At 55.4% G+C, this 27,492-nt stretch overlaps 1 protein-coding gene across 1 annotated transcript; it reads left to right on the forward strand.

Annotated features, from left to right (window-relative positions):
• Positions 1-27,492, forward strand: COL1A1 (collagen type I alpha 1 chain). Its single transcript, XM_073325760.2, has 51 exons — positions 1-202; positions 2,451-2,645; positions 3,260-3,294; positions 3,405-3,440; positions 3,669-3,761; positions 3,862-3,933; positions 4,607-4,651; positions 5,007-5,060; positions 5,361-5,414; positions 5,744-5,797; positions 6,194-6,247; positions 6,689-6,742; positions 6,849-6,893; positions 7,197-7,250; positions 7,429-7,473; positions 7,816-7,869; positions 8,359-8,457; positions 8,546-8,590; positions 8,689-8,787; positions 9,296-9,349; positions 9,451-9,558; positions 10,084-10,137; positions 10,691-10,789; positions 11,162-11,215; positions 11,325-11,423; positions 11,850-11,903; positions 12,626-12,679; positions 12,787-12,840; positions 12,978-13,031; positions 13,971-14,015; positions 14,135-14,233; positions 14,740-14,847; positions 15,690-15,797; positions 16,261-16,314; positions 16,409-16,462; positions 16,904-17,011; positions 17,100-17,153; positions 18,212-18,265; positions 18,776-18,937; positions 19,047-19,154; positions 19,770-19,877; positions 20,495-20,548; positions 20,676-20,783; positions 21,336-21,389; positions 21,523-21,630; positions 22,113-22,166; positions 23,148-23,255; positions 23,355-23,637; positions 24,447-24,637; positions 24,772-25,014; positions 25,584-27,492. The coding sequence occupies exons 1-51, from the start codon at positions 121-123 to the stop codon at positions 25,728-25,730; spliced, it is 4,365 nt and encodes a 1,454-aa protein (XP_073181861.1). The 5' UTR covers positions 1-120; the 3' UTR covers positions 25,731-27,492.

Raw genomic sequence — 27,492 nt, forward strand, 5'->3', positions numbered from 1 at the left:
GTCAGTAGGAGGTTTCTGCTGGGGTCTGGATTGGAACTACATAGTCAGATCATCCCTGTATGACTGGACTCTAAAACAGAACAAAGGGGCCCAAAGAGTCTACATGTCTAATATTTAGACATGTTCAGCTTTGTGGATTCTCGGTTACTGCTGTTGATAGCAGCGACTGTTTTACTCACCAAAGGTCAAGAAGAAGAAGACAGTAAGTAAAAACTTTCTCGCTAACTTTCTGTACGAGAAACAGAGATCGACTTAAATGCCTTTTCTCTTTAAACAGCTTTGCTTGCGCGCAGGGGGGGAATGTAACGTTGCGCTTTAGAGCAAGAGGGATGCAAAGTTGGACTGGGCTGCGAAGAAAAAGTCTGTTAACGTTCTCGAGTGGGATTGCGAACCCTAGTGCTCTGCAAGAGTTGGATGGGAATTTTGCATGCTTTTCTCGTTAGGAAACTGCATTTGCAAGATCAAGTTAGGGAGATGGGGAGAAATGTTGTTTTTTAAAGGGTTGTGTGTCTTCAAATGGGGTGGGGGTGCTGGCAAGAATTTCTCAACCTTTACAGAGCATTTGGAATTGTGTGTTGGTGGGGCGGTGCGGGGGGGAGGTCAGAAGGGGATTGAATGTGTTGCTTATAAAGTGGGAGTGGACAAATCAAGTATTTGTTGATGTTCGTTCTTCCCCCCCTGAAGCTGCTCGGTGTGGAAAACATCCCCTTCCACAAGCAAAGTTAACCAGCTGCAGAAGGGAACTGGGCGTGTTCATATGGTCTGTGTCTCTTTCAAACATGCCTCTGGCGGGCAGACAAGTTGGATCAATTAGAAGCCCTGAGATTCCTTGCCAAGTTTGGGGGCCAGGGGTGAGCAGCACAATCAGCCTCTGGGAGGAGTTGTCATGGGAGGGAAGATAAGGCTGACTGGGGAGGGGGGAAGCCAGTTATGGAAAAGCCATTGTGTGCCTTGGAAAGTGAAGGGAGCGGGGAGCGAGCCCAGGGCTGGAGTTTTCTGACCTGCAAAAGCCATCAGGAAAGAATTAGAAAAGTCTCAGATGATTCATAAGGGAAATGTTTTAGAAGCCTGTAAAGCGCAGGAGTCTAGACATCACTTCACAGACAAAACCTTCTGGCTGCTAAGGACCTGGATTCATGTTTCTGCAGTGAAGTTTCATGGTGTGGGGGTGTGAAGGGGGGGTGTCCCATGGCGACCTCTGGCGGCCATCACCTGGCCTTGCTCCTGCAAAGTCCTCTGTGGACTGCATCACCGCCCCCTGGGGCCCATTGGGAGCCCTGGGGCTGGACAGTGCTCACCAAAGGGGCTATATTTCCGGGGTCAACAGTCGAATAGGTTTGCTGAGCAAACTCCCCCCGCCCTCCAGCCCCCCCATGCTAGGAGTAACACCCCTAATGAGATCCTGTTGCAGGCATTTATACCTAGGCTTGGCCTGCCACCTACAGGCGGAGTGACTGACTGCACCCCCATTGCATTCCGGGCGGGTGTCAACACGGCACTTTCCTGTTGCAAAACCGCTGGCTCCCAGGGACTCAGCCAGCAATAATTTAAACTAGACATGAGAAGTTGGGGACGACAGAGTAGAAACATCTGGCCTGTCAGCCGTGATCCCGCCCTACAGGGTTTCACACGCGAGGAGGGTTTATCCCGTTTGTCTCCCCGCTGCGGGCAAATGATGCCGAGATTTTACCAAACCTGAAACTTGCGTGAAAACAATTCCATGCTAAGAAAAAAAGCTGGCCTGCTTTTATTCCCCATCTCGTGCTTCTCTTTATTAAGTCCACCTCCTGCTTTCCTGGGTCTGATCCGTCGCCACCACCTCCCAGCCTTGCCTGCCTGAATGTGTCAAATGCTGAATCTAATTACAACCCGGCCCGCCTGGCCTTGCATCCCACCCTGCTCTCGTTTGCCTTCCCACCCAAACCATTTTCACTTGATCCCATTTCCCAAAGCAACAGACAGAAAACACTTCACTCCCCCTCCTTGCCCCTCCACAGAACCCCTTGTCTCTGGACCCCTGCCTCCCTCCCTCCACCGCCCCCTCCTAGTCCAGCCCTCTTCCCTTTAGGAGACTTTGCATTTTTATTTGGCTTGGCCTAGGCTCCAGCAAGCTGAGGTTACAGTTGGATGTAACAACTGGCCGCAGGTTTTGTTTAAATTCCAAAGACACTGGAAATAGTTATTGCGGTGTTGGCCTGTTTCCTATGTCATGGAGCTGAGCTGATGAGAAGCAGATGAGTGTTTTAAGGTTCCAGGAGAAGGGGCGGGGGAGGCCTGCGTTGCGGGAACTGGAGCGGAAGGAAAAAAACCTTTGGATAAAAAATCAATCGAGTCCGATCAGCCTCTTTGTCCCTGGCTTGGGGGTTCCTCGCCTCCAGCTTCTGGGCTGGGTCCTGATTCAGTTCTTTCGCTCCCGACACCCCCGCTCCCGTTTCTCATTGTCTCTCTAGTTCCATCTGTAAACTGCATACAGGACGGACTAACATACAGCAACAAAGATGTGTGGAAACCTGAACCCTGCCAGATCTGCGTGTGCGACAACGGCAACATCCTGTGCGATGAGGTGATCTGCGAAGACACCTTGAACTGCCCCAACGCTGAGATCCCCTTTGGAGAATGCTGCCCCATCTGCCCTGACACAAAGGGTACTGACTAACACTCTTGTGCATGCTCTGTCTGTCTATCTAGCCTGATATAAGGTGCTAAGAACCAGGGTATGCTGGCCCCAGATACAATCAGCTCCTCCTACACATGCAGAGACAGGGCAGGGGACTGGAGACCAGGAGATCAGCAGAGCCTAACCTGGAGACCTGATACCTCCATCATCACCCCTGGTGAAGCTAGAGCCCCGAGCTGCGGCGCCATGGATAAGACATAGCAAGCCTGCGCCTCTCCTTTGAGCTTCTCGGGCATTTCTTTCTAAAGAGACATTTCAAACGGGACTGATTATTTCTTGGAGGAGGTGCCCAGTGGACCAGCATAAGCTGTGGTGGACTCAGTTATAACCTCTCCTTAGCATGCATCACGGGCAGGGTGACAGGCAGAGAGTGAGACATGCAGGTCTTTTTCAGGTAGAACATTTGAGCATCTTTCTGCCAGCCATGTTACTTACGTAGGTACAGCAAGGGGGGGTGTTTTGGTGTCATTTATACCAGGGCAGCTGGGTTGGCTTCCATGGGCAGGGTGCAGCATGGGGGTGGGTTTTAGATAACCACATGACTTGCTCCTTTTAAATGACCCCTTGTCCTTCTCCCCGCAGCCTCTCCTGTCTACCCAGAAGCCACTGGAGTAGAGGTAATGACTCTCCATAGTCTTGCTACGCAATCCTGTTCCCTGTTGTTTTCTGAAGGGTCTTTTCTCTCCATGCTAATTCTCTAAACACCCCTCTTTCTTCTCCCCTCCAGGGCCCCAGAGGAGAACCTGGCCCCAGAGGAGACAGGGTAGGTCTCTCCAGCCATGCTTTGGCCATTGAGCGCTGGAGTTTGGTCAGGAAATGGGGATGAGGGAGGGGGAAAGACTTCCATGGACGTGTTAAAGAATTTTAAAATTGTCCAGAAAACTTTTAAACCGTGGACATTTGCGACCGAGTCCTGTTACCCTACCTTGTCTCATGCCCGGATGACGCTACCGCAGTACTAACCTCTGAGTTCTCTCCTCTTCTTTTGCAGGGACCCCAAGGCCCACCTGGTAGAGATGGCATTCCCGGACAGCCTGGTCTTCCTGGACCCCCAGGCCCCCCAGGACCTCCAGGCCTTGGCGGAGTGAGTTGGGTTCCAATCATTCGCTCAGTTCTTCCTCGGCACGGGATGAATGCAGTGCAGTATTTTCACACCGGCTTTCCCTTCTTTCTTTCTCCTGCAGAACTTCGCACCTCAATTGGCATATGGCTATGACGAAAAATCCGTTGGCGGCCTGTCCATGCCCGGCCCTATGGTGAGTGTCCAGCGTCTCCCTCGAGGGGCTGGGGCAGGGGCAGGGGCAGGGGCCGGCCTGATGGCCAGGACTGAAACAGGAGAAGACGTTAGGGAGAAAGGAGGGGAGGGAGTGGAGTGGGAGTTACATAGCAGGAAAAACAGGAGCTAGCTTGGCCTAGCTTGGCTTTAGAATGCACCAGGCCTGCTGCATCAGTCAGGCGGAGCAGGGGGGGCGGCAGATATCTTCCAGGGGGCAGGCTCATAACCACCAGCTGGTCAGGGCCGATGTTTTCCTAGGGCAGCTGCACCCTGATTACTCAGGATCGGCAAGGGATACTTGAATTTGCCTTAATCCTCGGACAGCTTGAGACCTGGAGCTTGCTCTCTTCCCCAAGTAGAACTTCTTCGTAGGTGGCTCCATGGATCAGGACCTCAAGGGGTCACCAGGGGCTCCGTCCACGAGGGGAGGGGAGAGGTAGTAAAAGATCAGCAAGAGGCGGCAGGGTCTGTGCTGTGGAGAGTCAGCCCCGAGCCAGGTGGCTGCGGGTGGCGAGGGAAGAGAGGGGCCTGCTGGAAAAGAGGAGGTCACCGAAAACCGAGATGGAGGGGTGGCCAGGCCTGGGCAGCATGGCGACTGCTCCAGCTCATCTCCTCACCTGACTTATTCTTTTCTCTCTCTTCTTCATTTCTAGGGCCCAGCTGGTCCCCGCGGTCTCCCCGGCCCTCCCGGTTCTCCTGTAAGTACCTCACATCTTCCCTGTCAAGAAAACATGGCCCATTTGAGCCCTCAGCCAGCACCTTGTAACTGCCCCCTTTGGGAACAAGCTACCACCGGTGCCCTTTCAGGCTCCTCAGCTCCCAGAAACCTTCTCAGCGAAGGGAAGGGGAGTTGCCTGGGCCCGGAGAGTAGAGTGGGCTTGGCTCCCTCCTGGTGGTCGGCGATAGATACCTCGCACCATGGAGTGTGATAGACACGGATGCTCCGCGCGAGGCAGCCATTGCCGGCAGCGGAGGGAAATCGGACTGACGCGTGAGCAAGCTGGATGCGGTTATGTTCGTTTTCTAACCCGTCTTCTTCTCCTACTCTTCTAGGGTCCTCAAGGTTTCCAAGGTCCTCCCGGTGAGCCTGGAGAGCCTGGGGCTTCTGTAAGTCATGGTCAATTGTCTTCTCACTCTTCATTTGGGTAACGGGATGGGTTGCACGCTGAATCTCCTGGCCCGAGCCCGGGACAATTCCTTGCACCTTCCCTCTTCTGCCACTTGGGGGCAGCTGATGCAAAGCCTGGCCTACCTTTGCAGAAAAGACTTCATCGGGGGACGGGATTTCTCTAGCCAAGCCAAGAACCAGGCCCAGTCCTGTTGGGTGAATGGCTAGTGGAGGGGTGGCAATGGGAAAGTCTTGCCCAGTCTCAGAATATTAACACACGTTTCTTCTGCCTGTTCTAGGGTCCCATGGGTCCCCGTGGTCCAGCTGGTCCACCTGGCAAGAACGGAGATGATGTAAGTGTCCTTCAAGATCAAAAGTCCCTCTAGAGAAGTTCCCTGCCCCCCAAAATGCAGGGGATAGCCTTGCTTGTTAGCCAGATATTTATAGCTGTGCTAAGCCTGTTGGGTACATGGCCTTCCTTGCAAGCAGAAGGAGCCAGGTGGGGCTTTGGCTTCCATGATGCCTTGAAAAACCGAGAGAAAAGAAAACGGGACCTCTCCCCAGATAGGGTTTTGCGAAGAATTACGTCCCTTTCCCGGTGCATTTAGCATCTGATTGGTTCTTGCTGCAAACGAGCTGTGTGGGCTACTGACCTGACTCCATCTCTTCTTCATTCTCCAAGGGTGAAGCTGGAAAGCCCGGACGTCCTGGCGAGCGTGGTGCTCCCGGCCCCCAGGTGAGATGTCCTTTCTGTCTGGTTCCCCCCGTAGCATTCGGGTTAGGGTGGGTTTTTACCTTTGACCAGCATCATCATTGTGACATGGCTGAAAAGCACTGGCTGGGAAACCTGCCTGAAACCTCTTGGTCTCACTGTGTGGTTTTAGCTTACTTCACATGACAACCATTCACTGGGGAAGATGGTTGGCTCTAGCAAGCTCTGGCTCCAGTCCTGACTAAAGCTGACCACTGTCAATGGCTAGGAGTCATGATCACAGCAAGAGATGGTCATGACCATGGATGCCCCAAGTATCCAACCTTGCCTGGGGTGGTGGGTTCCCCTCTGCAGTAACTGGCTTGATGTGGGGTGTCACTGGTGTTCTTGTCTCTAAATCATTTATTTTCCTTTCCCCAGGGTGCCCGTGGTCTGCCCGGAACTGCTGGCCTGCCAGGCATGAAGGGTCACAGAGTAAGTTGATTCCCTAATTATTTACACTTGGAAAAGGAAAAGGAAAGGTGTCCCCCTACCGCTCCAAAGCCCTGGAGATGCAGCTGTCTGAGCGTGCACACTCTCACCAGCCCTTGGCCCCGGTGGAAACATAAGCAGTATCTGAGCTGGCCCCACAGTGCCCTCAGCTGGCCGCATCACAAGGCGATCCTGGAAGTTCCTTTCTACCAGGAGGGGTCTGATGGAGCCCCTTGTCCACGCCACCTCTTGGAGGAATTCCCCACTTCTCATGCCACTAGCTGGCAAACAGATGGGGCCTTACCCCCCTTCTGCCCCCAGGCACATTGTGAGGGACCGTTGCAAAGCCAGATGATTTTCAGTCATGCCTCCACCTGGGACGACAGTGCCTTCTCCTAAGCCTCATCACTGGACACTTGTGTTTCTGTTTCCCCTTCCTTCCAGGGTTTCAGCGGTCTTGATGGTGCTAAGGGTGATACCGGTCCAGCTGGCCCCAAGGTAAGGTCCCTCTGCCACGAGGCACGTTGGCCCTCTCTGTTCCCTTAAAAATTTCCTCGTCCCCTTTGGGAACCAGCCATTGACTCTGGCTTTGTCTTCCTTCTAGGGTGAGCCTGGTAGCCCTGGTGAGAATGGAGCTCCCGGACAAATAGTGAGTAGTTTGTCACGCCTTTCTGCTTCCCACTGACAGCAAGAGTCTGGACTAGGAGGTGGTGACGCGGGCAGGCGTTCAGCTTATGGGAGCAGCAAGAATCGGGGTTTTGGGGAGGGTCGAGCTGGCTCTCCGGAGTGCTTGGTTTTCCAACGGACTAGACAGCAAAGGGGGCAGATTTACCAGCATGAAGCCCCACAGGGTTTGGGGAGCATGGCAGGGGTGGGAGAGCGGGGGAGAGGGCAGGGTGCAGATGATGATGGTGGCGTCTCGAGATGAACTCACGTCTCTCCTCCTTTCTAGGGGCCCCGTGGTCTTCCCGGCGAGAGAGGCCGCCCTGGTCCATCTGGCCCCGCTGTGAGTATTGATGCTGCATTGCTGGGCTGCGGGCACGTTGAAGCATCCCCCCGGTGGTACCCCTCTGGGCCACGCCCGCTGGGATAGCTCCAATGTGCAGCATGCTCCTCATCTCACGGCTTCCGGGTCTTGTGCCAACCTGTCTGTAACCAGTGCCTCTCTCCTCTCTCCCCGGCAGGGCGCTCGCGGTAACGACGGTGCTCCAGGTGCTGCTGGCCCCACAGTGAGTATTTTCACCTCGCGCTGCCCTGAGAGGAGACGGTTCAGCCGCGGGGCCCTGGCCGTTGGGTGGCGCGGTCACACAGGCACTGGCCATAGCGACCCCCAGATCGCTCCCCTCCTGGAGCTTCGCTGGCTTGAGCCCCAAGGGTGGCACGAGCACAACCCTGCTCAGGAACTGGCCAATGCCCGGATGGGAAGGTTTCCTCCCTCCGGCCTCTGTTCCCACCCACGTCAAAACACAGCCCAGATCTCTGGCCGAAGCCAAGATGGCTGCCGTGACGAGAACCCCCCAGCCCTGGAGGTTCCTTGCTATCACTTTCTAACCCGCTTCCTTCTCCCCTAGGGTCCAGCTGGCCCCGCTGGCCCCCCTGGCTTCCCTGGCGCTGTCGGTGCTAAGGTAAGGACATGATCCCGTCTTCACCGGGGGGCACCCCCCCAGCGCTGCGGCAGGAGCTTTCCCCGCAGCCGGCTTGGGTGGAAGCTGATCCTAGCCTTCATCTTGAGGTTTCATCACAGTTCAAATATACTGGCCAGATGGCCTGGCCCCGTAACCCTCACCAAACTGTGGGTCAGGAACCTTGCGGGTCCATCTCTGCCTTATGCCGACCCCAACTCCTGCTAAGCCTCGGGTCTGATAACAGCACAATTGTTGTGCCCAGTCGTCCCCGAAGGCCTCACAGCTGCCTTCTGAGGAAACAGGGCGAGCCGAAAGCTAGCAGGCCCCAGTCAGTCCCCCCCCAGAGTGGGTTGGAGGGATGGAGCAGCTCGGTTCCAGTCAGAGCCCGGTCAGGCCTGAGGGCAAATGGCTTCCGCGGAGCGTGGGTGTGGGGGTGTCTCCCAGCAGTCACTGTGCTCACTGGTCTTTCTCTCCTCTCTTGTGCTCTAGGGTGAAACTGGTCCCCAAGGCGGTCGCGGTGGTGAAGGCCCCCAGGGCACCCGTGGTGAGCCCGGTGCCCCCGGCCCCGCTGGCGCCGCCGGCCCTACTGTGAGTGGAACTGCACGACCCCTCCCGGCTCTTGCTCCTTGCCCTGTTGTCTCCGGTGATAACCCTCCTCTTGTCTTCTCTCTCCTAGGGCAACCCTGGTAGCGATGGTCAACCTGGTGCCAAAGGTGCAACTGTAAGTAGCCGTCTCCTGCCCCTCTGTCCTCTGTAGCCGGTCGGCTCTTGGGAGCCAGTTTTTCCCAGCTGCCTCACCATCTCTTCTGCCTCCCATAGGGCGCTCCTGGCATAGCTGGCGCTCCTGGCTTCCCTGGTGCTCGTGGCCCCTCCGGACCCCAGGGTCCCAGCGGTGCTCCTGGTCCCAAGGGTAACAGCGTAAGTATCTTCCTCCTTCCCCATCGCCGCTGAATTAGATTGGCCTTCTTCCCCGTCCAGGATTAGGCAGGGATGCGCCAGGCCTGGAAGGAGCCCATCATGCTTTGTGAATTGACCCCAGCGCCCCACACATCCCCTCCCTCGGCTCCTTCTCTGACTGTCCTTGTGGCATTGCCACTTGCAGTTCAAGAGCCTTCACCTCTGCAGCTCTGCAAGCACCTCCCTACACCCCTCTGTGCCTCATCAGCCACCTGTCTCCGCTGGAGACGTCTCTCCTCCGCCCAGGCACGGGGATCCTCTGACCTGGGTTACAGCCAGCACAGTTCCCCTCCCCTCCAGAATATCGAAGTTGTCTGTCCCTTCATGGGGCTGAGCCTTTTGTGTCTGCCATTCCTCCTGGAGCCAAAAAGGGGTTGAGGGTGCAACATAGATGGCAGGCAGCATTAAGCCCTTGTTCATGCAGGGAGACGTCTGATATGAATTCGTTTCTCTTTCCTTCTACCTTCAGGGCGAACCCGGTGCTCCAGGCAACAAGGGAGATGCTGGTGCCAAGGGAGAACCTGTAAGTACCAGCCCCGCGGGGGCTGCTAGGAGCTTTGCCTACAGTCTGGTTTGCTAGCCATAGGCAGACACTCACCACTCTGACTTGCTTGTGCTCTCTAGGGTCCTGTTGGTGTCCAAGGCCCCCCTGGTCCATCTGGTGAAGAAGGCAAGAGAGGATCCCGTGGTGAGCCCGGCCCTGCTGGTCTGCCCGGCCCTGCTGGCGAACGTGTAAGTGGCAACTGTGTTTCCCCTGGAGCTCATGCTCATTGGCATGGTGCTGTCCTCTGGTCAGACCTGGAGCTCTGTCTCTCGGACACAGAGGGGTCCCGACCGACTTTCTCAGTGATCCAAGCGCCTCCCGAATCTTGGGATGGGAAATTCAGATCTGGACCCAGAACCAAATCCAGATCCGAATGTTGTGACTGGCCCCATAAGGGGCCTGACCTGAAATCCCAGCCTGGCACATGCCCAGGTTCTGGGAGGAGGTCAGACCAGATCACAGTGGGATCTGAACGTGCAGTCCAGCCCCATCACCATCCCAAACCCAACCAACCCCCTGGAGTCCCCATCCCCCTGAAATTTTCACCCCCAAGGTTGGCAGCTAGGGCCTGTTCCTACTTACTGCAATCCCGGGAGGGGAGGGGAATTCGGTTGGGGGTTCTGTGAAGCTCCCTTTCCATTCAGACCTTCTCCTGTTTCACTTGCTGGCTGCATGGGCATTTACCTCCCTGGTTTCTCTTGTGTCCATCACAGGGTGCTCCTGGAAGCCGCGGTTTCCCTGGCTCTGATGGCATTTCTGGTCCTAAGGTAGGTGCTAGTCTCCGGTCGTTTGCTCCCTCCGAATGTGAGAGAGACAGAAGAGGCTCAGATGTCCGCCACACTGAAATACACAAAGGACGCGGAGCCAGGCTTCCACCTGGGCGTCCTTTGCAAGGGGTTTGGGAGCAGCTAAAGCATGTGGAAAGGGGAGTCAGGGGGACTTTCTGGGAGCAGTGCATTCTGCCCTGTGGGATCGGGTCTATTACCCAGCCGCTCCCTGGCCCCATCCCCTTTCTTTACACCCCGTGTTCTGGATTTGGAGGTGGGAATTGGCTTGTCTCCACATGGTACATATGCTAGGATGGCCCTTTCGCTAGGGTTATTCACCCCATGGCATAGCCCAGTGATTTCTTTGTGGCCAGCCCTGGCAAAGCCCTTTCAGTGCCCATCCAGTGCCCACTCGGTGCCATTTAGTCACCCTCCTCTGTCACGTGACACAGTGGGTCCCTGCTGGCTCATCACGCCGTGCCCGCGAGAAGAAGCGATCCGGGTTTCCACCGCAGTGTGTGACCTCTCTCTCCTGCTTCCCTCCCCACCCTAGGGTCCCTCTGGTGAACGTGGCTCCCCTGGCCCTGTTGGTCCCAAAGGATCCCCCGGTGAATCTGGACGTCCTGGCGAGCCTGGTCTTCCCGGTGCCAAGGTAAAAGCGGGGAGGAGCCGGGCAATGGTTCTGAGTGGGATGGAGGGGCTGCCCGGGGAGTCCCGCCGAACCTTGCTGTTATTTCTGCCAAGCGCCATCTCAAGGTGAACTCTCTGCCCACCCCCTGCCCCCGGCCTCTTCTGGGGCCAGCGCTCTGGGTGCAGCCGGCTTAGAGCAACTGCCCTCTTCCTCCGTTCTGGAAAGAGGGTGTTTTAGGCCACCCCACATCCACCCCCTGCAGCGACCTATCGGCTGCCCTACCCGCCCTCACCCACCACATCCTACCCTGTTCTGGCCCCGGCCACCAACCCCTCGCACACAGCAAAGGAGGCCGGATGCCCCATGGCTAACCCAGCTCTTCTTCCTTTTCAGGGTCTGACTGGAAGCCCAGGTAGCCCCGGTCCCGATGGCAAGACCGGCCCCACTGTAAGTCGTGGTTTATCAGCGCCCTTCCTCCTCCTCCTCATCCTCCTCCTCCTCTCCCATTGCTCACAACGGCCTCCTCTGAACTGTGCCTTTGCTTCCTCCACACTAGGGTCCCGCTGGTCAAGATGGTCGCCCCGGATCCGCAGGCCCACCCGGTGCCAGAGGTCCTGCTGGTGTGATGGGTTTCCCTGGACCTAAAGGTGCTGCTGTGAGTATCAACTTGCGCCCCTCCTATACTGCCCGCCCGGGAGTGGTTGCATACAAAGCACAAGGGATAAGTGGCCACTTTGGGTACCATTTTGTAAAGAGGGGCTTTATGGGGGGGGACACTCTGCGAACCTCTCCCTCAGGGGTTATCTGCGGGCAGAGACAGGTGGCCCAGGAGACATCCCACCATGGGGAGGGGAGATGACAAGGAAAGACAGAGCTGGGGCAGTCATGGGAGGCAACCTAGAGTGTCACTAAAACTACCACAGGGCCAGCCCCGCCTGCTTCCTGTCATGGCGCCTTTCGGGCCCTCCTGTGGCTGCATCCTAGGGCCATACAAGAGCCAACCATCCCCGATAGCCCTTCGCTGCTTGTTCCCGGGGTGTACCGCGTTCCTTCACTGAAGCCATTTTGTTCCCTTTCTCAGGGCGAGCCCGGCAAACCCGGCGAAAGAGGCGTTCCCGGACCCGTTGGCGCTGTTGTACGTATTTTCCTTGGTACTGATGGCCCCTAACAATCTGTCTCTCGCAGCCAGGGCTGGCCCCAGCTGAGAGTTTGCCAGCCTGAGGCCTCTTTCCTTCAAGATGAGAAAGAGAAAATTTACCATGACAGTAAAACGGACCTAGATAGTATAGGGCTTTCCACAGCAGAGCAGACTGGGGTCCAGACTGGGGGAAGGGATAGCTCAGTGGTTTGAGCATTGGCCTGCTAAACCCAGGGTTTTGAGCCATTTAGGGATCTGGGGAAAAATTTGGGACTGGTCCTGCTTTGAGCAGGGGGTTGGACTAGATGACCTCCTGAGGTCCCTTCCAACCCTGATATTCTATGATTCATCTAGCCAATATCTGGGCTCTGGCCTACCACCACAAGATTCAGTGGAACATATAAAAACTTCTGCATTGGGATGACATGACTATGGTGGCTGGTTCTTCCTAAGCCACAGAATTGCTTATTCCCTGGACTTCTGGGGCAGGGTTTATATCCCTTATGCCCTTTTCTCCTCATTACTAATACCTTGTGGCAATGAGTTCTGCAGGTTAACCACATAATCCATGAGGGCAACTTTTGAAGCCCCTGAGATTTTCTGCTTCTCAACCTTGTAGGGTCGCCACACCTTCCCCAATGCTCATGCCCTGCTCCCTTCTGAGACTCATTCAGCATTTGCGCCGAGCTCTTTTTAACCTCTTCCTCCTCTCCCCCCAGGGTGCTCCTGGCAAAGATGGTGAAGCTGGTGCTCAGGGACCTCCTGGCGCAGCTGTGAGTATGAACCCTTTCTCGCTCCTGCCCTCTGTGCTGGATTGTCGGGGAGCACACTGCTCCGAACCCCACTGGATCCTTGCTGACTTTCTCCCCTCCTCTTTCAGGGTCCCGCTGGAGAGAGAGGTGAACAAGGGCCTTCAGGTGCTCCTGGATTCCAGGTGAGGAGTGTGCCATTAAAGGCCCCATCACAGGGGGGAAAATCCCTCCTGATCAATCATATTTTGTTCCATTTTTTTCACATACACCCCTTCCCCCAGGAAATCTCAACTCTTGGGTTTTTTTCTTCCCCTCCCAGGGTCTGCCCGGTCCCGCTGGTCCAGCTGGTGAATCTGGCAAGCCCGGTGAGCAGGTAAGTGCCAGGAAACCATGGCGGTGGGTGAGGTTTACTGAAAGAAGGAGAAGAGCTCCACTTAGCATCAGAAGCCAAGGAAAAGTGCCTCCATGACAGATCCTGTCCCCGGGCGCCCATTCCCTTGCTTGCCTGCCCCATATCTTCGCTCAGTGCCTTTCATGGCCATTCTCACTTCCGTAGAGCTCCTGCCCCATTTCCCCCACCCCCAGCCGGAGACGTTCCTCCAAGGCTGGACGTACGTCCAGAGTGATGAAACTCAGCAGATTCCCCTTTAGCCGATGAATGAGGAGAGCTGCCTCCAGACAGGGCCTTGGCCGCCGTCAGACCTTCTACTGGCCCCAGAACTCATCTCAGAGGCCACAGCAACCATGAAACTCATTCAGTCCAGGCCTCCAACCTCTTCTCCAAAAGCCTTTTGTGTGGACATGGGCCCCGGCCATGGATCTGAACACCTATAAACCGGGGCTGGAGATGTGGTGGGTGTTGAACTCTGGATCCAGATCTCAGTTTGGCCACTTGGGATTATCTCTGTATTCAGTCCAGATATCCAGCCCGGGGGCCCAAGACCAGCCTTTCGGCTAAGAGCCAGTGTAGTTTCAGTGTAACAGCTGATGCATCCTCTGTTGGGTGAGACCATGTCCTGGCTTTGCTTGGGAGGAGACTCGGTGGTCCAGGACCGTACAGTTCTGCTGTCTCTAACTGGGACAATCCATGCAAAATTCCAGTGGTGGAAAGACAGAGGCAGAGTCTGGCCCTCATGAGGATGGAGCTTGGTGCTTAGTTATGGATGGGGTTGGAGCAGATGTCCCCCTCCCCGGCCACTCACTGCTCCACCTCAGCCAGTTCAGGGGCAACATCTGGGCTTCTCCAGCAGATAGCATGCCCCTTTCCCAGCCCTCAGCCCTAATTCTGCTTTCTCTTTCTCACCCGTGACAGGGTGCCCCCGGAGACACTGGTGCCCCCGGTCCAGCTGGTGGAAGAGTAAGTTGAGATTCATTTTCTCTGCTATAAGCAATCTCTTACCCTTCCATCTCTCTCGCCTGCTGCCCCTCTGGATGGTGCTGTAACCAGTTTCGGGTTCTCTCTCCTCCCTCCTTTAGGGTGAGAGAGGTTTCCCCGGCGAGCGTGGTGTCCAAGGTGCACCCGGTCTACAGGGTCCACGTGGTGGTAACGGTGCTCCTGGTAACGATGGTGCTAAGGTATGTACCTATCTCTCTCCTCCTCCTCCTCCTTCCGCCATGATGGGCGAAGGAGGCTCAGCCAGAAATGGGAGGGGAAACCAGGGGAAAATCAGTGCCTCTGACGTGTCCAGGGGAAGCAGGCTCTGGAATGGGATATGCGATGGGATACACTCCTCCTGCTTTGGAGGGGGCTGAGGCTCGGTGTCCAGCCAGCCAGCAGCTGCCTCGACCCAGGTGCAAAGCAGGAAGTGGGGACTCCATCTTTCCCCATCGAGATAGCCCCAGTCCTGCAACTGCTGCAGGATTCTCCTCTCTCTGCCCAAGGCCCAGGAGGCCCCGTTTGGCCTGGGCAGCACTCATGGCCTGGTCTTGCTTGGCTCCAGGGGCAGCCTGCCCTGGCACCAGAGAATGGGGGACGGGTGGCGTCTCTCTGGAAGGCGGGCGGCTTTTGCTGTGATGAGGAAGTAGCTCTGTTTCTAACCCCGACTCTCTTTTTCCCCCGGCTCTGCCTTGTGGGGCTTTAGGGTGATGCTGGCGCTCCTGGCACTCCCGGAAACCAAGGTCCTCCCGGTCTGCAGGGAATGCCTGGCGAACGTGGTGCTGCCGGTCTGCCTGGAGCCAGGGGTGACAGAGTACGTATGAGCCCCCCGAAGGCCCACCAGCAAAGCAACCCTCAGTCTTCACCATGGAGAAGCCTCAGATCTCCCTGCTCATGCTCAGTCTGTGACGCCTCATTTCCCCTCTCCACTCTTCTCCGGCCTTCTCTCTTTTCCACCTCCTTGTGTCCCTCTTCTTCCTCGCCTTTCTCGTCCCCCTTTCCCTTCCATCTCGTCCCCCTTCGCTCCTCTTTCATCTCTCTGCTCCAGCTCCGGCTCTGTCCCCCGCCTCCTCTGCCTCTCCTCTCTGCTCTTGGGGAGTCTGTCTAGGCCAGATGCCTGAGCCACTTCAAGGCCTAGATGTCCTCATCCAACAGTTGCTTTAGACCAAAGCAAACCCCAACCTCCACCCAAACCAAGGAACTTCGGGCCTTGCCGTGTGTGTCTCTCCAGGAGTCCAGCAGAGTGCCCTGGTTCTCTGCTCCACATGGCCTAGTTATGCCCTTGGAAGAGGTCTTCTCCACCAGCTTGAATGGCTTGGAGAGCTGACATGGCCAGCACTTGGAGGCTGCACTGTCTTTTTCCGTTGGCCAAGCTGACTGGCTAATGGCCCGGACACTTGGCATGAAGGTCTTCCAGTGCGGGGCAGATAAACGGAGGGTGAGGATGTGGGTGGGGAAGCAGGAATGCAGGTGGGTTTCCACGGGGTAGCACTGTGACATGAAGAGAAGCAGGGGGACAACACGGAGACACTCACAGAGGTGCATTGTACGTGTGCGGGCACACACGTTCACCCCCCCCCCAGAGCTGGCACAAGTCCCCACCCTGTTCCGTGTTCCGTAACCAGAAGGTAACCTTGCCTTGCCCTCTCTCCCCAGGGTGACGGAGGTCCCAAGGGTGCTGATGGAACTCCCGGCAAAGATGGCCCAAGAGGTCTGACTGGCCCCATTGGTCCCCCCGGCCCAGCTGGCGCTCCTGGTGACAAGGTAAGGATCGCCGCCCCCCCTTTCCCTGTCCCCTTGGAAGGAGCAGGGCAGTGACTCTCGGGCACCTGAGCTGGTGTCGCGGGCCCCTGGCATTCGTGCAAAGGCCAGTGCCCTTTGTGCCCAGCAGCTCTCGACCCAGTTTCTGTTTCCTGGGAGACAGAGAGGAAGGCCCCAGCTGATCATTCGATGCAGAGGTGCCTCTGGATCCACCCAGTGAGAGCATGGGGCTTCATCAGCTTCCCCCGGGAATGCTTTCTACAGTCCCGGCCTGCCCAGTCAGGGCTGTGCCTTGGGGGGTTCCTGCATCCCTATCCCCCATTTCCAGCGAGGAGGCAACTTCTTGCTCTCCCCACATCTCGCGAGTGACCCCCGAGCTAGCCAGCCTCGTCCCAGAGGCGCCTCTGAAGAGCCCTGGTTTGCCAGGCCCGAGCCTTAACCTCCTCCCTCTTCTCCCCTTGCGCAGGGTGAAGCTGGTCCCTCCGGCGCCTCTGGTCCCACTGGTGCTCGTGGTGCTCCCGTAAGTACCGTTCCTCTCCGATTGGCTTCAGAGGCAAAGATCAACCTCGCCCTTTCCTCGCTGACCCCGTCTCTCTTGGTTCCTTCTCTTCCAGGGAGATCGTGGTGAGCCCGGCCCACCTGGTCCCGCTGGATTCGCTGGCCCCCCTGTAAGTATGATGGTTAAGAGGTGGTTCTCACTAGCCCCAGTGACTCCTCCCCTCACCCAGACCTCCCTCGGGAGGATGGTATTCAGCGGGGCGGGCTACGGGGGTAATCCCATGCAGCCCAGGGCTCTGGGACGGAAGCAATCCTACCATTGCGATACTGGGATACTGTCCGTGCGTACGGAGAGGGGACTCATCCCTGGCCCGTGGAGTCACCGGGTTGTCCTACACCAGGCCTCCGATGGGGAACAGGACCAGTCCTACGTCCTGTGATCCTCTGGCTCCCATGCGGGCTCGACGGGGCTTTCCCAATCGCGACAGCCTAGTCTCCTCAGCCCGTGTCTGTTCTAAGAAGGACCATGCCCCTGCCACTGTCCACTCCCACCTCCGCGAGCTCCCCGCAGGGACGCTGCCCCTCACCCTCTGCTCTGCTCTCCTCCACAGGGTGCTGACGGCCAGCCTGGTGCTAAAGGTGAAACTGGCGATGCTGGTGCTAAGGGCGATGCGGGTGCCCCAGGCCCTGCTGGACCCACTGGTGCTCCTGGCCCCGCTGTAAGTGACTCTCCGCTGCCCCGATCCCTCCCCGTTCGGCCAGTGTTCCGTTCCCACCTCTGATGTCCTGCTCCTTCCTCTCTTGCAGGGTGCTGTTGGTGCTCCCGGACCCAAAGGTGCTCGAGGTAGTGCAGGACCCCCTGTGAGTATTTCCTCCACCTTGGTGCTCAGCCTCTGGGCTGCCAGGGATGGGAGCCACCTTGCACAATGTCCCTCTCTTAGCAACAGTGGTCGTGCACCTTGATACACAGTCAGCCGGGCGCTGGGGAAAATTACCTGAGCTCCTGGCCGGTGACAGACTGGCTTGGGCTGACAATCAGCTGGTGAGTCCCCCATGGGATCGCTCTCTGGTTTTCATGGGGCAGTGTTCACTCCCCTTCTGATTCGGCTTATCCCACCAAAATTTGGCTGAAGGTTGCTTTCCCACCCGCCCCAGCTGCAGCATGTGAGAACCCACCTTTCCAGCGCGGCCTTTGCCCTGGGCCTGCTTTCTCCCCCTCTCTCCCATCACTGGGAAAGAGGCAGTTTGGGAGCCGAAAGGGGGTTGCTTTCTGAGTTTGTAGCAAAATGGAAAAAAAACCCTCCTCCCATCCCTCTGGGAGTTGAAGCAGCTTTTTCCCTGGGCCGAGAAATATTCTGCTTCCCTCTGGCTAGAGCATTCAAATCAGAACCTAGGGGCAACAGAACGAATGCCCCTCGCCCACGAATCAGATCATGTTAACATGGCTGTCTTTTTGCAGCTCAGAGAGCATGTCCCTGCCATACACCTGCCCGAGTAAAAGTCCTGTAGTGTCCTGAGCATTCATGGACCTCTTAAGATTCTCTGCATGGAGAGAAACTGCTCCATGAACGAGCAACAACGAGCCATGGTATTGAAGCAGCCCTGCAGTCCAGGGGCCCCAGCTGGCTGAGTATTTAAGCCACTTCCCTTTAGCCATGAACACTAAATGTCTGGAGACTTAAAATTCCACCCGAGCTTCAGAGAATGTCTCTTTGTCCAGAGCTGGCTGGCTTTCGCCCTGAGGGGCAAGACATATCTGGAAGATCAGGCAGCCTCTTAGGGCTGCCTTAACCTTCCACCTTGCTATGACAACTCTCCCTTTCACCCTGACCCCATGGGCAGGGCAGTGTTTTGGGCAGGGCTTATAGTACAGATCTGTGGCTAACAGAGCCGTGGGACTTATGCCTTCTCTCCCGCAGGGTGCTACTGGTTTCCCTGGTGCTGCTGGAAGAGTTGGTCCCCCTGGCCCCTCTGTAAGTATCTCCGTTTTGATCCCCTTGCTGGTGGCATAGGGGGAGGGCCGACAGCATTGGACACTGAGCCCTGCTGGCAGGGGTGGGGCCGGGGAGGCTGGTGGGAGATCTGCCACGGGACTGCCAGCCTCCAGCAGCTGGGGAGGATGGGGGATGGTCGTTGTCAAGAGCGGGCAGCCTGGAAGCCAAACGGGGAGGAGACGGGACCCTTGAGGGGCATGAGGAGCCGTGGAGCTGGCAGGAGGAATACCAAGGCCCTGCCGCAGAGCTTCCATGGTGCTTCAGAATGTAATGAGGGCTCCCGCGGGCTGATGGTCCAGGTAGCCTGGTACCACTTGCAGCCCAGCAGTGGCTCTGTCTGCCCCATGGTGGCGCCGGAGCATGGAGCCAGGTCTCCTCTCCCCTCTGCTTGAGGGGGCTGGCAGTCATAAATCAGTGCCCCTTGGAGAGGGGTTGCCTCTCAAAGTCTTGGGCTTCGCTGCCTGACCTCACCTCTCTGCTCTCTCCCAGGGAAACATTGGTCTCCCTGGCCCACCAGGCCCCAGCGGAAAGGAAGGTACCAAGGGACCCCGTGGTGAGACTGGCCCAGTTGGCCGCACTGGCGAACCTGGCCCCACTGGCCCACCCGGACCTTCTGGTGAGAAGGGCTCCCCTGGTGCTGATGGTGCCCCTGTAAGTACCCGTTCAGTCCTACCTCGGGCCCCTTGGCAGGTGTCGTTGGAGCACGTGCCCCAGAGCAAGATGGGTGGGTTTGTAATCAGAATCTCTCTCTCCCCTCCAGGGTGCACCTGGTACTCCAGGCCCACAGGGTATTTCTGGACAGCGTGGTGTCGTCGGCCTTCCCGGACAGAGAGGCGAGAGAGGTTTCCCTGGTCTCCCTGGCCCATCTGTGAGTATGAGGCCGAACCCTTACGCCCTCAAGCCGGACCTCAAAGGACGCTTGTGGCTTCAACCCATTGCCCCTGCCCAAAAAGGATCCAAGCAGGATTGGATCTCATGGCCCAGCCGCTGAGGCTCAGACCTTCTCCTGGCATTTGCAGGGCAAGGAATGGGTGGGAGAGACAGGAGCCGGGCACGCTTCACTGCTGGCGTGATTGGGAGCTCTCCATGCAAGGAACGGAGTCCTTGACTCTTCCCCCTTGTCCGGGGGAGCTGCTCTTGCCAGGAGATAAGAGAGGAGGAATAGCGGGGAGGGACCTGTGGTTTTATCATTATTATAGAAGAGGATGTTGGAGCCAAACCTCCCAGGCTGAGGGATGCTCAGAAGATCACCACCCCTGGATCTGACCTTCTTGTCAGCTCTGTCTGAGCCTGGAGCCAGAACTCCAGCCCCAAACTCTGAGGCCCTTGGGAGTGGAATCCAGTTTGGGACAGGGTTGTGTCGTCATTTGGTGGCAGTGGGAGGGGATTCAACCTTTCTCCCATCATGAGCAGGTTCTTTGGTCTCAGCTGCACTGCCTCCTCTTCTCTAACCTGGGCTGGTCTCTCTCTTGCTCCTCTCCAGGGCGAACCTGGCAAACAAGGTCCATCTGGTTCCTCTGGCGAACGTGGTCCTCCTGGCCCAGTAGGACCTCCTGGCTTGGCCGGACCCCCTGGTGAAGCTGGACGTGAGGTGAGCTGCCACCATGCTTGTCTTGTTAGGACTCTCCTTTGCCCAAACACAGGCAAGGCCAAGAAGTGCTAAAAGCCAGGGTGGATTAGTCTCCTGGCTGCCCCTGGGGGGAATCCTGCAGGCCTGCTGATAGTCACTAGAGGCAACCTGTCGACATCAGGAGCTCCAGACACCACCACCATCACCAGGAGTAGCACCAAAGACAAGGAGAGATTAACCCTTTCCATGCCCCTGGGCCAACACTCAGAATGGTCTGCTCCATTGAAGGGTAGGACAGACCTTGCCCCTGACCTCCTGCAGGGGCTGGTGCCAGTGAACAATGGGACAATGCCCGGAGCGCAGTGCCCGAGAGATGGGAGAACAACCAGGATCCCGGGACGGGATGGTTTCCAAAGGAGCTGAGTACGGGAGGGATCAGAGAAGGGGCCAGTTCCAGAGAGAAATGGAAGCCCTGTGGGTCCCTTTCCCTGCCCCTTTCTCTTTTGATCTCTAGACCTCACCCATCTCTTGCTTTTGTCCCAGGCCTCCTGGTTAATTTTTCACTCCTCGGTTGTCTCTTACTGAAGGCCCCTCTGTCTTGCTCATGCCTAATGCTGGGTCTCTCTGCTTCTCCTCAGGGCTCTCCCGGTGCTGAAGGTGCTCCTGGTCGCGATGGAGCTGCTGGTCCCAAGGTGAGTTGGACCCCGAAGGGTCAGGGCAATAGGCTTTTATTGGTGTGGGGGTAGGGGAGGGTTGAACTTCAGGCGAACGTTAACTTGGTGCTTTGCTTCCCTCTCTCCTCGTCCTCTCCGGAAATAGGGAGACCGTGGTGAGACTGGCCCAGCTGGTCCTCCTGGTGCTCCCGGTGCCCCTGGTGCTCCCGGCCCTGTTGGTCCCGCTGGCAAGAATGGAGATCGTGGTGAGACTGTAAGTGACACTTCTTTACATTCCCCTAAACATAAAACCCACTCCCTGCCCTGAGCTGGGAATAGAACCCAGGAGTCCTGCTCCCAGTCCCCTTCCCGAACCCCCAGCCAATGCTCATCCCCAAAGCTAGGAATAGAACCCAGGCATCCTGCTTCCCAGTTCCCTGCCCTAACCAGGGGACAATGCTTATTCCCAGAGCTGGGAATAGACCCCAGGAACAGAACTGGGGAGATATGAAATAATCAGCCCAGTTATCAAGACAGGATCAAGCAGAGCAGCTGCCTGCTCCAACCACTAGAGAATACTCCTTTTCAGAGTCAGGCCTTGGACCCAGGAGTCCTGATTCCCAGTCCCCCCTGCTTTCTCCACTAGACTATGCTCTCCTCTCAGAGCTGAAAATGAAACCCAGGAGTCCTGACACCCAGTCTGCCCTGCTCTAACCAACAGGACGCGCTCCCCGCTACGATGCAGAGCAATGAACACAAGGGAACGTTAATGATCCCAGTGGATGCTCTAATCGTTGCCTTTCTCTCTCTCTCTTTCCTTTCCTAGGGTCCTGCTGGTCCCGCTGGCCCTGCTGGCCCCGCTGGTGTTCGCGGTGCTGCTGTAAGTTATGGGTTCAGATTCCGCTTTTTATTGATATGGAAAAGCAACTGGCTTGGCAATAACATTGCTGAGCAAGGGGCAGGGCGGCATCCTTCCCAGCCACTCAGCGAGGTGACTCTGCTTCCTCTTCCAGGGCCCACAAGGTCCCCGCGGTGACAAAGGTGAAACTGGTGAACACGGTGACAGAGGCTTGAAGGGTCACAGAGGATTCTCTGGTCTCCAGGGTCCACCTGGTCCTCCCGTGAGTATGGCTGCCTCCCATGCCCCCGATATAGCCGGCTCCAAGAGACAAGCCCATAGCAGGTCTCTGGAGAGAAGAGTATGGACCCTCTTCCTCACTGCCCCAGAGAATCATGGGAGAATCCTAGTGAAGGCCATCGCCTGATGAGGAGATGGGCAAGCCTTGGCCTGCCCCAGTTTCAGGCTGCCCTTAGACCTTCAGCTCATGACTGCCCTCGCCCACGCAGCAGCTGGGAAAGCCAGGTGTCCGGCCTGTTGCTGTTACCTCAGCCCCTTGATCTTAGGACACAGGCCAACAGCTGCCCCCTAGAACCTCCAAACCTGCCCTATTGTTTGCCCTCTCTCATGAGCTTCAGACACGGGAGTAGCCTAGCTGATCAGAGCCCAGTGGGAGTTTCTCATAGACACGGTGGTTTTATTAACATCTCTGCACGGGCTGCAGCGTAGTTGCAGAACTGACGTTTGCTTTCCTGTTTGGGGCAGGGTTCTCCTGGTGAACAAGGTCCTTCTGGAGCTTCCGGTCCCGCTGGTCCAAGGGTAAGTACCACCCCAGTGAAGCCAACAGCCACCTTCATGAGCCCAGCTGGTGCAGATGCCTGAAGCCTTGGGAAATTCCAGGCTGGGGGCAGAGAGCTCATGAATGAAATAGACAGCACCGTTTTCAAGCCAGGGTGCAACACAACACATGGCATCACCTGTTAAAGGTCAGATCCTGCCTAATCCCTGATCTGGGGTGGCACGGATATCAGCAAGAGGCAGAATATGGACCATAGTGTAGCCGGTAGTTTAAAAACCATCAGTGTAGCCTCTGAGCACACAGCACAGACTCCTGTAAGCACTGGGCATGTAGGCCATGGGCCTACTGCTATCAAGGAGACATGAAACCCAGGATAGATGCCTGCTGCTTTCTACTGACCCTTTACTCTTCCACCTTAGTAGGGAGGTGCCTTAATAAGAGAGGCCCTGCACAGTGTGGGTCAGCCTTAGAAAATCCTGTCCCAGACAGAGGCGATGATGGGAAGGGAACAAAAATGATCCAGGGGACATGGACACTTCTACAATCAAAGTCCTCCTGTAGGTATCACACCGCCCATAAGGAGATGTCATTGTAAGGTTCTCCCAGCACTCACTGTGTGGCGAGGGTTTCCCAGACAGATGGCAAGGACAGGGCTTGGTTCTGTTCTCAGCTGGACCTGGGCAAATCCAGAGTGATTCCAGTGGCTTTAGTTGATCCGAGTGTGTCTCCAGTGGGGCACGGTCCCTGGTACTGTGGTCACGGGTGCTCTATTAATTCCTGAGACGGATAAGAATAGTGGGAGGTAAGCTAGATGAGAGAGCTGGGTGGATGGAACAGACAAGAGGGGTGGAAGGATGGGTGATGGGCTGGGTCATGACTGAAAGGATGGGACAGTTGGCATGTTCTCCCTCGGCCTGTCTTTCAAGCTGGACACGCCTCCACCCCACTTTCCTCTCTCCAGAACCCACGGATCTCACTTTGTGTTTGTCTTTTCCTCACAGGGTCCCCCTGGCTCTTCTGGTTCCCCTGGCAAAGATGGTCTGAATGGTCTCCCTGGCCCCATTGGTCCACCAGGGCCACGTGGTCGCACCGGTGATGTTGGTCCTGCTGTACGTATCCCCCTCTGGGGCTCAGGCAGTTGGGATCTGCTGGCCGCTGGGTGAGAGGGCTTCCTGCCTTCAACTTGCTCTGCTCTCCTCCTCTGACAGGGTCCCCCCGGACCTCCCGGACCCCCAGGTCCCCCAGGCCCACCCAGCGGCGGCTTCGACTTCAGCTTCCTGCCTCAGCCTCCTCAGGAGAAGGCCCACACCGACAGCCGGTACTACCGGGCTGACGACGCCAACGTGATGCGTGATCGGGACCTGGAGGTGGACACCACCCTCAAGAGCCTGAGCCTGCAGATTGAGAACATCCGCAGCCCTGAGGGCACCAGGAAGAACCCAGCCCGCACCTGCCGCGACCTGAAGATGTGCCACAATGACTGGAAGAGCGGTGAGCTTCCCAGCCTCGTCCTGGGCGCATCCTCACTGAGCATCTCCTCTCGTAGCGGCCTGTCTTGCTCCCCTTATCCTGCCCTGCCTTTAGCCACCCTCACTAACTCACACTCCTCTTCCCTCTCCTCCCCCATTACTACTGAATTCCTTCCTCCTTTTCTTCCTCCATCACTCTTTCTTTCCTTCTTTCTTTCTTTGCCCATTCACTTGTCTTTCTTTCTTTCTTTCTTTCTTTCTTTCTTTCTTTCTTTCTTTCTTTCTTCGCCCATTCTCTCGTCCTTCTCCTTCCTTTCTTTCTTTCCCCATTCACTCATCCTTCTCCTTCCTTTCTTTCTTTCCCCATTCACTCATCCTTCTTGTTTCTTTCTTTCTTTCTTTGCCCATTCACTCGTCCTTTTCCTTCCTTTCTTTCTTTCCCCATTCACTCGTCCTTCTCGTTTCTTTCTTTCTTTCTTTCTTTCTTTCTTTCTTTCTTTCTTTCTTTCTTTCTTTCTTTCTTTCTTTCTTTCTTTCTTTCTTTCTTCGCCCATTCTCTCGTCCTTCTCCTTCCTTTCTTTCTTTCCCCATTCACTCATCCTTCTCCTTCCTTTCTTTCTTTCCCCATTCACTCATCCTTCTTGTTTCTTTCTTTCTTTCTTTGCCCATTCACTCGTCCTTTTCCTTCCTTTCTTTCTTTCCCCATTCACTCGTCCTTCTCGTTTCTTTCTTTCTTTCTTTCTTTCTTTCTTTCTTTCTTTCTTTCTTTCTTTCTTTCTTTCTTTCTTTCTTTCTTCGCCCATTCACTTGTCCTTCTCCTCTCCCCGCCAGGCGAGTACTGGATTGACCCCAACCAAGGATGCAACCTGGATGCCATCAAGGTCTACTGTAACATGGAGACTGGCGAGACTTGCGTCTACCCAACCCAGGCTACCACTGCCCAGAAGAACTGGTACGTCAGCAAGAACCCCAAGGAGAAGAAGCACGTCTGGTTCGGCGAGACAATGAGTGACGGCTTCCAGGTGAGCTAAGGGGACTGGCGAGGCGGGAAGGGTGGGAAGAGAAGGGGCTGGATCTGGAGACTCGGAATGGGGAAAAGGATCTGAGGACTAACATTGCTTTCCTGCCGGGGGGTCTCTCTCTCTCTCCTCTGCAGTTCGAATATGGTGGCGAGGGATCCAACCCAGCTGACGTTGCCATCCAACTGACCTTCCTGCGCTTGATGTCCACTGAGGCCTCCCAGAACATCACCTACCACTGCAAGAACAGTGTGGCCTACATGGACCAGGAGACTGGCAACCTGAAGAAGGCTCTGCTCCTCCAGGGCTCCAACGAGATTGAGATCAGAGCAGAGGGCAACAGCCGCTTCACCTATGGAGTCACCGAGGATGGCTGCACGGTGAGTCTCCTACCGCCTTTGGCTCCGCCAGCACAGGTGGTACCGGGAGCTGGTGCACCCACGCCTCCCCAGGCCCTTGAGATGAGAGGGTGGAGAGGGTGATATGGGGTTACCAGCTGCAAGAGGCAGAGCAGAGCTGTGTATCAGTCTCTCCAGCCGTGGACATGACTGGCAGAGTTCTCTACAGCCTGTGTAAGTCCCCTAGGCTGGTACAGGCTCGTATATGGTGGCTCAGGAAGGTGTCTTGCCCTAGATCCCACCATGAGTCAGTGTCAGAGCCAGCAACAGAACCCAGGAGTCCTGATTCCCAAGGCCCCTTCTAACCTCTGAGTTGGGAAGAGAACCCAGGAGTCCTGATTCCCAGGGTCCCCTCTAACCTCTGAGAGTTGGGAAGAGAATCCAGGAATCCTGATTCCCAGGTGCCCCTTACCCTAATCACTAGACCACCCCTTGTGCAATGTTGTCTCCAATGCTTGGGCAGAGGTTCCTTTGCAGCCAGCTTTGCAGCTTCGAGGAGCGGGTCTATCAGTGACCCTAACGTTCTCCTTTTCCCGGTCCCTTCCCCACAGAGTCACACTGGCACCTGGGGCAAGACAGTCATCGAATACAAGACAACGAAAACCTCTCGCCTGCCCGTCATTGACGTGGCCCTCATGGACGTTGGTGCGCCAGATCAGGAATTCGGAATTGACATCGGACCCGTCTGCTTCTTGTAAACCGGAGCTAAACCCCTCCCCCCCGGAAAGAAAATCAAAAACAGCCAAAAAGGAGACAATTTCACATGGACTTGAATTTGTGTTTTTTTCTATTCATCATCTCTAAAACTATTTTGTTTCCATTAAAAAAAAAAAAGCATTAAACCAAAAAAACAAAAATAAATGACTTTTCAAAAAAATGAAGGAAGTGGGTCCACTTGCTTGACATGGTTCTATTTTTTCTTTTTTTTTTAAATCCCTGGAGACAGATTGGGGTTGGTTTGGTTACTGGTTTTTTTAAGTAATATCTTGGGACCACTACTTGCACAGTCAAAACAAAAATCCCATCCAAAATCAACCCTACCAAAACACCCAAATCACAACAACCTGCTTTGAAAATTCTGCAGCCGCACGAGCAATGCTAAGCTAGTCCAAAACGGTTTAGACCCTGCTCCCCTGCTCCTTCCTACTCCTCTCCCGCCAATGCAAAAAATCTCTTTTTAAAACCTGGAGTTGGAAAAAAAATACCAAAATTAACCTACAGCCGACCTCTCCCTGCTGGTGTCTTTACCATATATATATATATTTTTATACCACTGAAAGGAAGGCACTTAAAATCGTGTGTAATGGACCGTTTTGGTTTTTTCCTTTCATTTGTTCGGGTGGCAAAAGAAATAAATATGAGAAAAACGTCAAATCCAGGTGTCATAATTGTTTTCCTAAGCAAAATCCAGCAGTGTGGAAAACAGCCAAGATCTGTCATTTGGTGCGTTGACTCTTAAGCAGAAAGAACTTTTAGCAGAGCAGCTGGGAGATAAAATCCGCTTAGAAGCAAACCCAGTGTTTTGTCGGTGAACAATGAAGGGAAAAAATGAATAATAATAATAATACCCAAAGCAGAGAAAATGTTATGTTCCAAATGTATATTATTGTTGTATGGAAAGTTACCTCTCAACTGTGTTTTCCAAGTAGTTTTAAGTTGCTTTGGGGGTTTTTTTAACTGACACCAGGCTGTGGAGAAGGGGGCTTGGCTTTCAGGTTTCAATCAAAGGTGCTAACTTTGTCTTTTCTTTTTTTTTCTTTTTTTTCCATTCGCTGTGTTAATGTTTTTCAGTTCTAGGTCCCTTTTCGTTTCTTGGTTTTTTTGGTGGTTTCAAACTCCACGAAGCCAACGCATGGAGAGGCTGCGATAGGGACCGATTGGTGCTATAGAGATAGGACTGTTGTTTTCAGGACAGAAACTCAGTTCTTTTGCTGCCCAGGGTCAACTTGTGAATTTTCTGAAGGTGCTATTTAAAAACAAACAGGAAAAAAAAACCCTAAAAACAAGGACGGGAACTAACGCAAACTAGATCCAAGTAGCCTTGGAAGGGAACGAAGGTGTGTGCAATCCTATCTTTCCAGTTAAGCAGGTGGATTCCAGTTCTGCTTTCCCTCTTCTATTCATTCTCTTTTCCCATCCCTCTGTCCTTTATCCCTCCTTTATCCTGCTGCCTCATCTCTTCCACGCACACTCCTGTCCCCTCTCGCTCTCCCGCCATCCTCCACTACTGCTGCATTCTCTCTCTCTTTCGCTTTCCTCTTCCCACCCTCCTCTTCTGTGCGTCTCTCCGTGGGTTTCAAAGCAACCCCAAAGCAAAGCCCCATTCCTAGCGAGAAGCAGATGTTCTTGGGAGGGCGAGCAACTGAGGATTTCTGTACCTATTTTGTATATGTATAATAATTTGAGATGTTTTTAATTATTTTGACTGCTGAAATAAAGCATGTGAAATGATCCAAACAA

Source organism: Lepidochelys kempii, chromosome 27 (genome assembly GCF_965140285.1).
Source record: "Lepidochelys kempii isolate rLepKem1 chromosome 27, rLepKem1.hap1, whole genome shotgun sequence".
Taxonomy (NCBI): domain Eukaryota; kingdom Metazoa; phylum Chordata; order Testudines; family Cheloniidae; genus Lepidochelys; species Lepidochelys kempii.